This window comes from Bos indicus x Bos taurus, chromosome 12 (genome assembly GCF_003369695.1).
Source record: "Bos indicus x Bos taurus breed Angus x Brahman F1 hybrid chromosome 12, Bos_hybrid_MaternalHap_v2.0, whole genome shotgun sequence".
Lineage (NCBI taxonomy): Eukaryota > Metazoa > Chordata > Mammalia > Artiodactyla > Bovidae > Bos > Bos indicus x Bos taurus.
The window spans coordinates 19,002,146-19,016,988 of NC_040087.1; the positions used below are offsets into that span (position 1 = coordinate 19,002,146).

Consider the following 14,843-nt stretch of genomic DNA (forward strand, 5'->3'; position numbering starts at 1 on the left):
GAGGATGAGATGGTTGGACGGCATCACCGACTCAATGGACATGAGCTTGAGCAGGCTCCGGGAGATGGTGAAGGACAGGGAAGCCTGGCGTGCTGCAGTGCATGGGGTCGCAGAGTCGGACACGACTGAGCGACTGAACGACAACAAAAGAAGGCAGGCAGGATTAGAGTGTACAGATTTCAATCATGATCACGGAACCCTTTCTACACAGAACTTCGGGCCAGTGAACTACTGACACTTTCCAGAGTGGGACACTAAAAATACCCCAGCCACCTGATGCCCAAGCGGGCAGTAAATCACTGGCCTTCAAGCTCCAGAATGCAGGCCAGGCCTGGCCTACCATGGCCGCAGGCGGCTAACCCTTGCCAGATGGCCCAACTCCACTTCTTCGCACCCAGGCAGTCAGTGGGGCGAGGAGGAGAGGGGCCCCCAGGAGGCAGGAAGCTGCTGCAGGTGCGTCCTGGGTGTGGGGTGGTTAGAGGTGGGCGTGTCATGGGAGGAAACGGGGTTCCCTGGGAAAGGGCAGTGGCTTCCACAGTGACAATTGCTTTACTATTAATAAATACAATCAGGGCATCCCGTCAGAACCCACAGATCAGCCTCTCAAATTACCCCACGGCCGCCAGATGTCGCTGTTGCAGGGAGCATGAACTTGCAGTCCCGTCTCCCTACAGGCAATGACTTTACCAAGACAGTTCAAATTGTGGGCGCTCAGACGCACATGAGACCCACCCAATTCCTGCGACCCAATTGAGTGAGACCCTGCTTCCAGTTCTTAGTGATTAGATCTCACCAACCCCACCTCCAGCAGCCCTGGGACCAAAAGCAGTCCGACTCCCAGAATGTAACCAAGAAATGCCAAAAATCTGTGCATGGTTCCTTTCAGCACAAAACAGCAAATCAGAAAACGAGAGGCCAAGACAAAATACTTATTTTTTTAACTAAAAACACAGAACAATGAAATTGAGAGGCTCCTCAAGTATAAGGAATAGACCCAGATGATCAACAATGTACTGAGGTTGAATTTTTTTGACCATTAAAAAATCCAGAGGGTGGAATGATTTGGGAGAATGGCATTGAAATATGTATATCATATATGAAACGAGTCACCAGTCCAGGTTCGATGCACGATACTGGATGCTTGGGGCTGGTGCACTGGGACGACCCAGAGGGATGGTATGGGGAGGGAGGAGGGAGGAAGGTTCAAGATGGGGAACACGTGTATACCTGTGGCAGATTCATTTGGTTTTGTATGGCAAAACCAATACAATATTGTAAAGTTAAAAAATAAAATAAAATTAAAAAAAAAAACTGGGACTAAAATTTGGAAATGTTTAAAAAAAAAAATCCACACAGCTAAACGGTTTTCATAGCTTGCAGGCTTCCAGCAACATGTCTAACATGTTGGACTTGAAAAAGTACTTATTTGATGTGGAGCATCTTTTAAGTCTTTGTTGAACTTGTTACAAAATTGCTTCATTTTATGTTTTCTAGGAGGCCCATGGAATCTTAGCTCCAGGCCCAGGATAAAACCTGCACCCACTGCATCAGAAGGTGAAGACTTAACCAATGGACTCCCAGGGAAGTCCCTAAAAGTACTTTAAAGTGACCTAGGTTCTAGTTCACTAAAAAGCTATGTGGACTTGGGCAGGTTATCCAACCTCTCTGAGCCTTAGTTTCCTTGTGTGTGAACTGAACCTACCCAGGCCCCACCCCCCTTTTAAAACATTTTTATTGGAGTATAGTTGCTTTACAATGTTGTGTTAGATTCTGCTGTACAACAAAGTGATTCAGTTATACACACACACACACACACACATATATACACACATCCATTTTTTAGATTTCCTTCCCATTTGGTGACCACAGAACATTGAGTAGAGTTGCCCATGCCACATAGTAGGTTCTCATCAGTCATCTATTTTATATATAGAAGAGTATAAATGTCAATCCCAATCGCCCAATTCATCCTCCCCTACTCCCCGCTCAAGGCCCCTTTAAACAATATATGATTCTAAGATTCTAAGCGTGGCCTTGAAGGGCCCATGTGCAGCTGGGAAGGTGGATATCAAAAATAACAAAACAATACGAGGCCACTTAAGTGACACAGACAAGGGCTACAAGTATGCAGAGTCCTCCTCTTCTGACTGGGGGACTGAGAGAGGCTTCCAAAGGGGAAGGGATTAAACACCTAAAACCCAGCACTGCAGCACGCTCAGCACACTTGATCCCTCCCTTGAAGAGTTGGGAGGTGGCCAATCCAATATTTTAAGATGTCAACTTGATCTGTGTGGACATAAACATCTAAGGAAACTGGTTTCCAAAAATAAATGATAACTGCTACCTATCAGCCTCTGTGAGCGCATGAATTTCTCAAGGATGGGGGCATGTTCTGTAATTCTATCCAGTTGGTTCTGTGTGGACAAGTATAGTATACTGCTAGTTCCTGGATGATAAATCTGGGGCAAGAGAGAGAGAGGAAGGGAGCGGGGAGGTTAAAACCCTTCTTCACATGTTAAAAGTATCCTCTCCCACCTATGTTAATACATGCACAGGCAACAGCTTGAGAAATGGAAACTAAATTTGTAATAGCGATTCTGTCTGATGATACTGGGGGTTATTTTTCTTTTTGCTTATCTGGATTTTCCATTTTTATCAACAGGCATGGATCAATTGTATTTTTTTTAATGCAAAAACATCTGGGAAGGATGATACATCCAACCACTATCAGTCACCAGCACCTTAATATGAATTAATGGATGTAATCGGCATCCTACAGTGAAGCAGTGGTTTTGTTATGTTGGGTCAGCCAGACTGTCAAGGCAGTGGAAAGGGAAAGATGTAGAGTTTCTAAAAGGACAGTGAGTAGAGGAGGCCTGCCAGGGTGTTTATTGACCTTGAGGGAGTTTTACAAGAGTAAGGACAGCAACAGTTAACCTTTCTCATTCAAAGCTTTATCCAGTTATTCTCATTATAAATTATTTTTAGATCCAAGCTTTCATAATGAACAATGGTACATGGATTTTAAGAATACTTTGAAAAGAAAGAAAACAAAGGATTCTTCTCCAAACTTTGTGCATTTTGGTTTCCGTCAAGCCTTTTTTGGACAAAGTTTTATGAAATGGTTAGATAGCCTCTCTGCGACCCCATGGGGTGCTGCAGTCCATGGGGCTGCCAATAGTCGGACACAACTGAGTAACTGAACTGAACTGACATAGCATCGCCGACACAATGGACGTGGACGTGAGCAATCTCAGAGATGGTGGATGACAGAGGAGCCTGGCGGGCTACAGTCCGTGGGGTTGCAAAGAGTCGAACATGATTCAGCGACTGAACAATGCTGCAGCCTGTAGACTTTTCCTAAAGCCTCAGTGCTAGCACTTTAGGATTGTAGAACTGACATAATTAAATACAAGAAAACATCATCATTTAGACCCTGATTTTGGATGGATTATGCTGATATTTGCCTCAGCATTACTTGGAAAGGAAGAGTGCGCAGAGGAAATTTATGGTGTAAACACTGAGAAAGGGTTAGGGTTAGGGTTTGCAGGAATCTAGCTGCCTTTAATATAAGCAATTCATAACTCATTGCAAATCATTTGATAGACAAATCATCAAAATATGCCTTCTGTGGCCAGCTCCTAGGGAACAAATGTGATGGAACGGGGCTGCGGGGTGGGGCAGATATTGGAGTAAATGATTCCTAAGGTCCGAAGTCAAATTTAGACTTAAGACATATTTGAATCCAAGTAGTTGGACATATTCACACTTGAAGAGAGGAACAATTTGAAGGTAGTGACTTATTTGACTTTAAGATGCCATAAGGCTTCCCTGGTGGCTCAGCTGATAAAGAATCCACCTGCAATGTGGGAGACCTGGGTTCAATCCCTGGGTTGAGAAGATCCCCTCGAGAAGGGAATGGCTACCCACTCCAGTATTCTGCCCTGGAGAAGTCCATGGACTGGACAGTCCATGGGGTCGCAAAGAGTCGGACATGACTGAGCGACTTTCACTTTCAAGATGCGATCAATTATAGATGATTATATTTTTGAAACAAAAAACACGGCCAACTCAATTATGACACATGAGCTGTAAAATGCATTCTCATTTCTAAAATGTGGGTGGAAAATATCTATCTTAGGGTTAATGAAATACAGTATTACCTGTGTCAGCTTGCCCCTCGCTCCCTGTCACAGTGACCTGTTCAGACTTCATAGGGATACACCAATCCTTCCCATTCACCGAAGGGCTGAAAGATTCAGGTCCTTACTTGGCAGTAAAATGTATCTGTCCCCCAAGGTCCTGTCAGAGTCTATAACCTCCATTTCTCTCCCATCCAATACTCAGCAAAAGCTCAGTATTTTTAGGACTGCCTGCATGATATGTAAGCCCGTCCATCTTTCTCTATTCTGTTTACCCGTGGCTTGAGCCAGATCAGCAGAGAGCAAAGTACTGGAAACAACTAGTAATCCCTCATAGAAAGGCTGATCCAGACTCTCTCTGGCATCCTGCCTTCAGCCATGTTGGGGACACTGTTAGAACAGCCCTAGTCGTTCTCAAACTGCTGTAAAGGACACAGCATTCTCTTCACGAGGACCTGGGAGAGACATTTTTCAGGTCTTTATACCAGTAATCTCAACAAATAAACTTTTTAAGTTGAAGTGTAACATACATAGAGAAAAGTACACCATTCATACAGGTACAGCTGAATGAACTATCACAAATTATAACAACCACTCAAATGAAAAATATAAAACATTACCAGCATCTGAGAAGCCCCTTCGTGACTTCTCCCCATCACTATCTCCACCCTCTTCCCCAGAGGCAACCTCTGTCCTGATTTCCAACACCACAGTTTTATCCATTTTTTTAACAATTAATTTTTATTGGGATATAGTTGCTTTACAATGTTAGTTTTTGCTGTACAGCAGAGTGAATCTGCTATATACATACACGTATCCCCTCTTTTTTGGGATTTCCTTCTATGTAGATAGAGTTCTTTGTTCTCATTAGTTATTTCTTTTATACATAGAGATGGGAATTGACATGTATACACTTTTTTCTTTTTTTTTACACTTTTTTCTTAATACTTTTTTCCTTGTGTGGTTTGTGAGATCTTAGTTCCTGACGAGGAACTGAACCCTCCAGCTCAGCGGTGAAAGCAAGGCATCCTAACCAACTGGACCGCCAGGGAATTCCCCTACTTATCTGCTTTTGAAGCTTACAGAAATTGAATCATACAATATGTACCCTCTTGCTCTGGCTTCTTTTACTTATAACTATTTTTGTGCAATGCATCCATGTTATTATGAGAAGTAGGTTGTTAAGTTTTCATACTGGAATTTTCACTGTATGTACCTACAGTCCATTATATGTATATACCACAGTTTATTCATTTAGGTTGGTTCTGGTTAGGGTTATAATGAATGATGCTGCTGTTCTGGTGCACAGAGTAAGCACTTCTGTGAAGCATACCTAAGCTGGGTTTTAGGGCATGCACACGTTCAGTTTCACTTCAAAACAGTTTTCCACTTTACATTCCACCAGCAGGGTATGAGAAGTCCAGTGGTTCTGCGTCTTCACCAACACTCATCATTGTCAGTCTTTTCATTTTTAGCCATTTTAACAGGTCTCTGGTAGCTCAGTAGGTAAAGAATGCGCCTGTAATGTGGGAGACCTGGGTTTGATCCCTGGGTTGGGAAGATCCCCTGGAGGAGGGCATGGCAACCCATTCCAGTATCCTGGCCTGGAGAATCCCCATGGACAGAGGAGCCTGGTGGCCTACAGTCCATGGGGCTGAAAAGAGTCAGACATGACTGAGTGACCAACCACAGCAGCACACAGCAACATCTTGTGGCCTTAATTATCATTCCCCCAAATCCCTTCTCTTTTGTGAAGTATTTAGTCAGATTATCTCATCAACTTTTCTCTATTAAATTGCATGTCTTTGTCTAATTGATTTACTCGTTGGGATGGGTCTTCTGTCAGCTATATGTACTACAAATGTCTTCCACCTTCTGGCTTCCTTTTTTTTCTCTTAATGGTGGATTTTGATAATCCAAAGTATCAACACTTGACTTTAAAGTAGTCAAACTTATCACTGGTTTTGGATCTTTTTAAAGATCCAAAGGATATATTCTCCTATTTTTTCTTCTTGAAGCTTTATTATTTGCCTTTCATATTAAAATCAACAATTCACCTGGAGTTGATATTATGCATGGTGTGAGGTAAGGATCAAAATTCATATTCCCCACATGGATATGCAACTGACCCGGCACCATTTACTGAAAAGAGTATCCTTTCCCCATCGCTCTACAGTGGTACCTTCGTCCTAAATCCAGAGTCCATACAGGAAGGTCTGTCTCTGGTCTCTCTAGTCTGCTTCATGGGTCTGTCTACTCACTGGTTTTCCAGTACCAACACCACATTGCTGTAATTACTGCAGCTTTATACTAAGACTTAATGTCTAGTAGAGTGAGTCCTCCGGCTCTGAGCTCTCACAACGTTGTCTTAGCCTTCTTGGCCCTTTGCAGTGCCATAAAATATCTTAAAATCAACTTATTTAACAAATGGCAAACAGATAAATCTGTCGGGATTTTAATTGGGATTACATGGAATCTATAGATCAATTTGGGGAGAACTGACTTCTTTACAATATTAAGCCTTCCAATCCATGAACATGGCATATCTCTCTTGCTTATTTAGGTCTTATTTAACTTCTCTCAGTGTTTTATAGTTGTCTTTGTTTTCTGTGTAAGACTTGAATATCTTTCTGTTTTCCCCTAAATATTAGAATGCTATACCAAATGACATTTTTTTAAATGGTACTTTAATTATTTACTGGTTTGTTTTTAATCCCACGAAAATTGGACTCTGTTACTCAGAGCTTCCCCCTACCTGATGTTCCATGAAACAACCATCCCACTTGTTAAAGTGGTCTGATATATGTTGGGGAAAGTTGGGCTTAACAAATTAATCTCGCTTCTTTACTGCAGAACTTCTAAAGTCTTTAATGTGCTAATATAATATTCCTCAAGCATACTTGCCCATATTCATTCAGTATTCAACAAATATCGTAGTCAAGTATCATTCAAGATATAAGCCTAGAAAACAGCGATTACTCTAGGTATTTTAAGCAGGAGAATTCCATAGACATTCCCTGTCACCGGAAAACAGAAAAACAACAACGAAAAGGAACAGTTGAAAATGGTCTCCATGTGTCACCCTTCAAACCTCTCACAAATACCTCCAAAGGTGAAACCAATTTGGCCTCCAGGACCATAACTGCAGCTCTCTGCACGATAAGGGGAAACCGAGGCAGAGGCGGAATGAAGGCTGAGCTGAGTGACAGCATCCACGACGGCCGAGCCAGTGCCCAGCGTACATATGTGCCAGGCAAGCCTCCTAGGCAGAGAACACATCCGTGAGCTATGAGGCTCTAAGAAAAGCAGGTGCTGAATGAGTTAAGGTGAGTACCCGCCCTCCACCTCCGACAGAACTGCTACATTTGCCAAAAAAGTGTTTCCTGCAACAGCCTGCGGTAGTGTTTCCCTCCTGGTACTGAAGGTAAATGTCAAATCCGTGTGTCACTTGTATCAATGACACACGGCGTCATCACTTGTGTCAATGACACACGGCGTCATGGCATGCCTTTCTGCATATTAACTTGACCTTCATCTTATTTCTCACTCTTACTTTCCCTATGTTCCTATTTCCTGATTTACTTTTTATCGTATTTTTGTAAGCTATTTCAAATCTTCCTCCTTGCAAGAGAACAGATATAAATTAATCAGCTGTTAGTGAAACCCCAGTGTTCACCCATGAGGAGTTAACCCACTCATAAACTCCTTCTACTGTCATTTTTTTGTTGGCTTCACAAATTTGATACAGTACAAACACAAAACAGAAGCATTCATTTCATTTCTGGTTTCACTTTGGTAACCAAAAGACTGGTGGGAAGATCAGAAGTGGAAGCAACAACAAGTTCTTTGAAATAAAAAATTAATATAACATGCTCTATGGCATTTCACGATAATTGGCTTTATTAATGTAGAACAATTAATGTTAGCCATAAAAGGATATAATTAAATGTGTTTTATTCTGTTTAAAACTTATTCTGTTCCCTGTATTGCCATTTAACTGGAAAAAACAACAGCAGCAAAAACTCATCAAGCTTACAGTCCATTTGAAATTGATTCCACTGAAATCAATTAGGTTGTTCCAAAATGACAATAGAAAAAGAAAAGCGCAGACTGGAATGCGTTACATTTTGGCCCAATAAAAAAAGGATTCAATCTCATAAAGCAAGCTGACAGTGTTTATGACTTTGAAAATTCACTGAAACTTTTTGCGTGAATTAGATCCTTTGTGATGCATTTTCTTGAGTTCTACCCATGACTGCCACAGTAACAGTCCTGGGATCAGAACCCAAACACCATTGAAAAATACCAGATAGACCCAAAAGTAGAGCCAACTGTTGGTGTTGAGGTTGGGGCTTCCCATAAGCCAGTCTGGGCAGAAGGTCATCCACCCGCCATACAATTCACACACGCACAGGGTGATCTGTACGAAATGCCTGTTAGAGAGAAAGAGACAGTGATGAAACTGCCAGCTGTACCAACATCATCTCCCACAGCAGAACACCTCCCTGAAGTGGGAACTCAGGTTTCGCACGGAGCTCCCTTGATGGGGCAAGTTGATCACTGATGAAGACCCATGCTTTCCTTTGGAGAAGAAAATGGCAACCCACTCCAGTATTCTTGCCTGGAGAATCCCACGGGCAGAGGAATTGGCGGGCTACAGCCCATGGGGTCACAAAGAGTCGGACACGACGAAGAAACACTTTCCTTGGAGAAGCAACAGCGCCCTCTCTAGATTATGCTCGGAGTTAAAGAAGGTCTCTTGGGTATCTTGGAAAGTTTAGTGAAGTCACGAAAGAGAGACCTGGATGTGAACCTATGAGCTCCAATCTCCCCTGTTGGAAAAGGGCTAATAATAGTCCCCTCCTTGAATAATGCTTCGCTGGTGGCTCAGTGGTAAAAAATTCGCCTGACAATGCAGGGGACTGGGGTTCGATCCCCGGGTCGGGAAGATCCTCTGGAGGAGGGAATGGCAACTCGCTCCAATCCTGTGGCCTGGAAAATCCCACAGACAGAGGAGGCCTGGCGGGCTACAGTCCATGGGGTCTGTAGCGTCGGACATGACGTAGTGACTAAACGACAACCACCTCGAATAATATTGTGGAGATTAAATGAGATGTGCAGATAAAGCACTGCGCCTGGTGCATATTCAGCCATGCATTATGTGTGAAAGTGTTTGAAATAACAAACGCATGGGTAAACGTGGCAGACCCACAGCCACGATCGTGGACATGTAAGGCACCCAGAAGCAAGCTCCAGGAGATGTGAGGGACAGGGAAGCCTGGCATGCTGCAGTTCGCAGGGTCACAAAGAGTCGGACACAGCTGAGCGACTGAACAACTACAAGGCACCCAGAAGGAAATTTTTCCTGCCAACTCTCTAGGTAAAATTGGGTGGGGGCAAGTGCATTAAATGACTTTTGAGGTTTCTTTCAAGTCTGAAATTTCATGACAAAGTTTTACACAGGCTTCTTTGATACAAGATGGTGGAAATGGAATGCCACTGTGCCCAGCTGACAGGAGTCTAAAACCATTCCCTGGGACTCATTCCCAGGAAAGCAATCTGTTCGTCCTAGGTCACCCTGTCCCTAAGGAGGAGAGGAAGGAAATGGAGGGAGGGGGCGGAGCCCACAGTTTCAGGGCCTGACTGATGGATGGCTAATCTGCCGTCTTTCTCCTCCATCTCCCCACTCTTCTGCCTTCCTCATACCTTCTATAAGCTGCTATCTTGTATGTCCAGCTCAGAATTACGTAAGAGACTTCTCTTTGTGACAGGTGGAAGAGAAGTTTCTAGAATGATTTGGGGGCAGAGGATGAAAATAACTACTCTTTGATTTTCCACAATATTGGTGGCCAATCACTCAAAGCTGCTAACACTGTGCTTGTCTATACAGGATCGAGGTTGTCACTACCATCATATTTCTAGTGTTTTTTATTTTGACCGATCCGAAATTAAGCTATATCAGATGATTTTCTACTCCACTTTTCGTCTAACAAAGAACGGTGGTCGTCATCCACTCCACGTGTCACTTTGGCATCGGGACAGCTGGTGTTTCTCCTCTTTCCAGCCGGATAGGGAAGAGCACTTACCGATAATGTTTCTCTTTGACGATGGCATAAACGAGGACCAGTGCCAGAGATCCACCCAGGACGACCGTCAGAATTTCCACAGACACGATGGTTGGATCAAAATAAAGCCATCTTGCATCAGCTTTGCCATATTCTTTCCCTAAAAACAAAACATTTTGTTACTCATCTGGCAACTATTTTTAGGACAGTTGGTGGAAATGACCTCCCCCCACCACATTTGGAGGAGGTAAAAAGAATAACTGAACTGCCATTCTCTCTACAGTCTTCATGATGCCTTAGTGGAAGGAAAGAGGGGTCCTGAGACAAAAACCCATTACCACCGGACACAAGTGATGATAACAACATCACGTTACATTTGTAAAATGATTTGCATTTTCCAAAGTGCTTTCACAGGTGTGGCTTCTTCACCTCCTCCTTTTCCATCATAAGCAGCAGAATTCTAAACCAATTCGACACAGTCAGACTTTGCAAAGTAATCTTTAATAATTATCTTGGTAGATGCATTATAATTCCTAACTTTAAAATTTCAATATAAAGTTTGTATTAGTCAGACGTGGGAAAATTACTGTTCAGGAAATGTTTATAAAAACACGTTTATTAATAACTGAAGAGGAATTGAGTGTTGAGGGGCCAGCAAGGAGGGGAGGGGAGCAACACAGCCTGGACTACAGAATGAATCTGAAATGGACAAAGAGGGCATTTCAGTCTGCTACAGACACAGTATTCACTAACAACAGCCACCACAAAAGCCCCAGTTGTGCTGACCCGGGGGTAGGTGTGCACTAAGAAATCTTTTCAGACCCCATTATCAGGATGGTTTCTTCCAGAAAGCACCATGAGGTCAGAGAGTCTACATGCAAGGCCTGGACTGTGGGCCTTGCATGAAGTCATATTTCCTTCCCTCCTTCTCTCTTCTTTTCTTCCTCCTCCTCTCCCTCCTCTTTTTCTCTGTCTTTATCTCTTTCTTTTTCTGTTTGCCAAAGTAATACATGCTGGTCCTAAGATCTCACATAACCAGTGGGGGAAAAAAATACCCCAAAGCCCCGACCTCTTTGCTTCAACTACGGTTCTCACATAACTTAGGAAAGCTATGAATGGTCCCAAATTAGCTACATGATCTGATTGACTGGTCTGAACAGCACAAAACAACAGTCTCTTAATGGTTAGAGTTAGGGTCCCTCCGGGGCTGGGGACAGAGGTTTCTGATGAAAGGCTGTCCTCAGGGAAAGGACAGGCCAGTAAACAGAGTGAGCTATTAAATGAGATAACACAGAGAGACACGCTGAGTGGAGAGTCTGTGAGAGGCAGACACAACTGGCAGAGGCGTCCAGCCTGTCCTGAGCTGACTGCCAGCTGTGACCTCACCGGAAAACAGCTAACAGTGAAAGTAAAAGTTTTCCCTTTAAACACAGATACAACAGGTGGGATACAGCTCCTAGCGTACCCAAAATCTAAGAAAATATCACAAGTGCAAGGTCAGTGCTTTAGGAGCGAAGAGATTAGTGGGTATTCAGACATTCACAAAAATAACCCTATTCATTCATTAAAAAAAAAAAAAATTTATTTGGCTGTGCTGGGTCTTAGCTGTGGCACAAGGGATCTTCAGTCTCTGTTGCAGCACTCGGGATCTTTAGGAGCAGCACGGGAACTCTTAATTGCAGTATGTGGATCTAGCTCCCTGACCAGGGATTGAACCCGGGGCATCAGGAGTGGGGCGTCTTAGCCACTGGACCACCAGGAAGTAGCATATAGACGCCTCTGTGCTAGACCTCAAGAATGCCTAGCACAGAACACAAAGTCTGCCTGCTGGTGGCTCACGCAGTAAGTGACGGGGGCAGAGAATGGGGCCAGGGAGGCACTGCACAGACCAGGAGATGAGGGGTTCGGATCACCTCCTCCTCACCCTACAGGGGAGGGAGAGAGTCCACCCTGGGCTCATGGGGCGGCTCAGCACATAACAGGCGGGCGACACTGGACGGATGAGGCTGACGGCGGCTCCTCGGTGATGTGAGACTCGAAGGCTCGGGGAGGAGGACACGGGCCACGGGGGGCCACAGGGGGGCCGTACTAGGACACAGAGGGAACGGGGGGGGGGGCCGTGGGAGGCGGGCTGTGCACTCAGGGTGGATGAGCCCTGCTCCCACGGGCAACGTGGCTGGCCTGCTGGAGTAGTTCTGAGCGCTGGCAGGGCACTGAAGCCGGCTCCTTAGGGACACACAGGCGCCGTGCTGGTCCGCGAGCCGGAAGGGTGTGGGGGTGGGGGCTGCTTGTCTAGACTTCCATTATACGGGCAAGCAGGGTGCGGAGGGGCTGTGCGCTGAGGGTGTTTGAGGGCCTCTGGATTTTACCAGGAGTCAAGGCACACGCACCCCTGGATCTTAATCTCAGGCTCTTCTCTTACTCCCAGACCTTCCACTGTTGGTGTTCAGTTGCTCAGTTGCATTTGACTCTTTGCGACCCTACGGGCTGCAGGATGCCAGGCTTCCCTGTCCTTCACCATCTCCCGGAGTTTGCTCACACTCGTGTCCATCGAGTCGAGGATGCCGTCCAACCGCCAGCAATCAAGGCGATGACGTGAGGATAAGCACCCCACAGATCAGTGGCCAGCCCACCATTCGTTTCTGTCCCAAAAGGTTCCCGGTCCAGTCTCAAGGGCCAGTTAGAGGAGGGGGTCACTTAACACGAGCCCCACATAGACCCTTGAGTGGTGCGTCAGTTGCCCCCACCTTGCGGAAGTGTGTATGAACTGAAACACAGCTCTCACTCCCTAAATCAAACGGCCTCTTATGGAACTTGTGCTAAGAAATAATTTGAATTACAGAAATAAAGTGCATTTAATGGAGAAACAAACAAAAAATCTCAGGTCTTAAATCATAGGAGGCAAGCCCTGAATAGGGGAGGGAGAGGTGTTTCAGGGGAAAAGTTTGAGCAAAAGCCTGGGGCTGAGCGTGCTTGGTGTGTCTGAAACTAGAGGTAATTCAGCAAGTTGAAGGAGACAGGATATGTGTACGCGTGCGCGCGTGCATGCATGTGAAAGTGGGGGCGGGGGGGAGCGGCAGGCCCTGCTATCTGCCCGCCCCAGTGGACCAGACCTCTGGCCTCTCATCTACCGCTTAACTTTGACCATCTCTTTGCAGGTTCAACGCCTATAAAGGGAGGGAAAGGACAAGCAGAGCATTAACAAACCTAATGTGATCCTGGTCCTTTTTCCTGTGACTGACCGCCAGGCTCGGGCAGAGGTTTAGAGAAAGACGCACAGGCAGAGCTGGAGGAGGCATCCAGGAGCAAAGCCACGCTGCGGCCTTTGCCACAGGGCAGAGACGAGGACGCGAGGGGCGGCGATTCTTTTTCTTAACCAAACTCAGGTCAGCCTCCTCCGAAACCCTTTCTCCAAAAGGCCCCAGCACCTTGGGTTCTGGGCTCAGCCTAAGAATCCTGCTGAGTAACCTTAGTGATTTATCCTCTCAACAGCTTTATAAATGCCACACCACAGTGTTAATTGTATTGACTCTGTCATACGTTACATCCCTAGTAAGAATTTATTGTATAATTAGAAGTCTGTACCTTTTGAACATCTTCATCTAATTCCACCTCTCCCCAGCCCCTGCCTCTGGTAACCACAAATCTGATCCTTCTCTAAAATGAGTTTTGGTTTTTCAAATCCACATAAAAATGAGATATTGTCGTTTTCATTTTTTTCTGTCTAGCTTCTATCACTTGGCATAATGTTCTTCAAAGTCTGTCATCACAAACTGCAGGATTTCCTTCTTTTTATGGCTGAATAATATTCTGCTTCCCTGGTGGCTCAGGTGGTAAAGAATCTACCTGCAATGCAGGAGACCCAGGTTCGATCCATGGGAAGGGAAGATCCCCTGGAGAAGAGAATGGCAACCCACTCCAGTATTCTTGCCTGGAGAATTCCATTGACAGAGGAGCCTGGCGGACTACAGTCCACGGGGTTGAAGAGTCAGATAAATACAATGCAGGTTGTTTATCCACTCATCTGTGAGTGGACACTCAGGCTGTTTCATGTCTTGGCTGCTGTATAATAGATACTGCTGCTATAAACAGGGAGTGTAGATTACCAATCACTCCTGATATGAAATCTAATTCCTCATCCCCCACCCTTTATATCAATACCCTGGCCTGCCTTTAGCAAGGATCCTGTTGAGTCTATCTTCAGTCCCCAAGCCTTGATGTTTCTTCTTAATAATTTTCCATCCACTGACTCCGACCCTGTTCCCAGCCTATAAATCCCCACCTATCCCTGTATTTAGGGCTTCCCTGGTGGCTCAGATAGTAGAGAATCCGCCTGCAATGCAGGAGACCTGGGTTCCATCCCTGGGTTGGGAAGATCCGCTGGAGAAGAAAATGGCAACCCACGCCATTATTCTTGCCCAGGAGAATTCCATTTTGGGGCTTCCCTGGTGGAACCAGTGGGACAGAACCTGCCTGCCGATGCAGGAGATGTAAGACACGTGAATTTGATCCCTGGGTTGGGAATATCCCCTGGAGGAGGGCATGGCCACCCTCTCCAGTATTCTGACCTGGAGCATCCCATGGACAGAGGAACCTGGCGGGCTATACTCCATGGGGTTGCAAAGAGTCGGGCACA

At 45.1% G+C, this 14,843-nt stretch overlaps 1 protein-coding gene across 1 annotated transcript in view; it reads right to left on the bottom strand.

Moving 5' to 3' along the window:
* Positions 1 to 6,126: 6,126 nt before the first annotated feature.
* The window catches only part of EBPL (EBP like), a 30,860-nt gene continuing 22,143 nt past the window's right edge, over positions 6,127 to 14,843 (bottom strand). Inside the window, exons 3-4 of the mRNA XM_027557293.1 lie at positions 10,229 to 10,367; positions 6,127 to 8,575 (exon numbers count right to left, since the gene is read on the bottom strand). Coding sequence (XP_027413094.1) covers positions 8,335 to 8,575; positions 10,229 to 10,367 — 380 coding nt within the window. The 3' untranslated portion in view covers positions 6,127 to 8,334. The remainder of the gene's footprint in view (positions 8,576 to 10,228; positions 10,368 to 14,843) is intronic.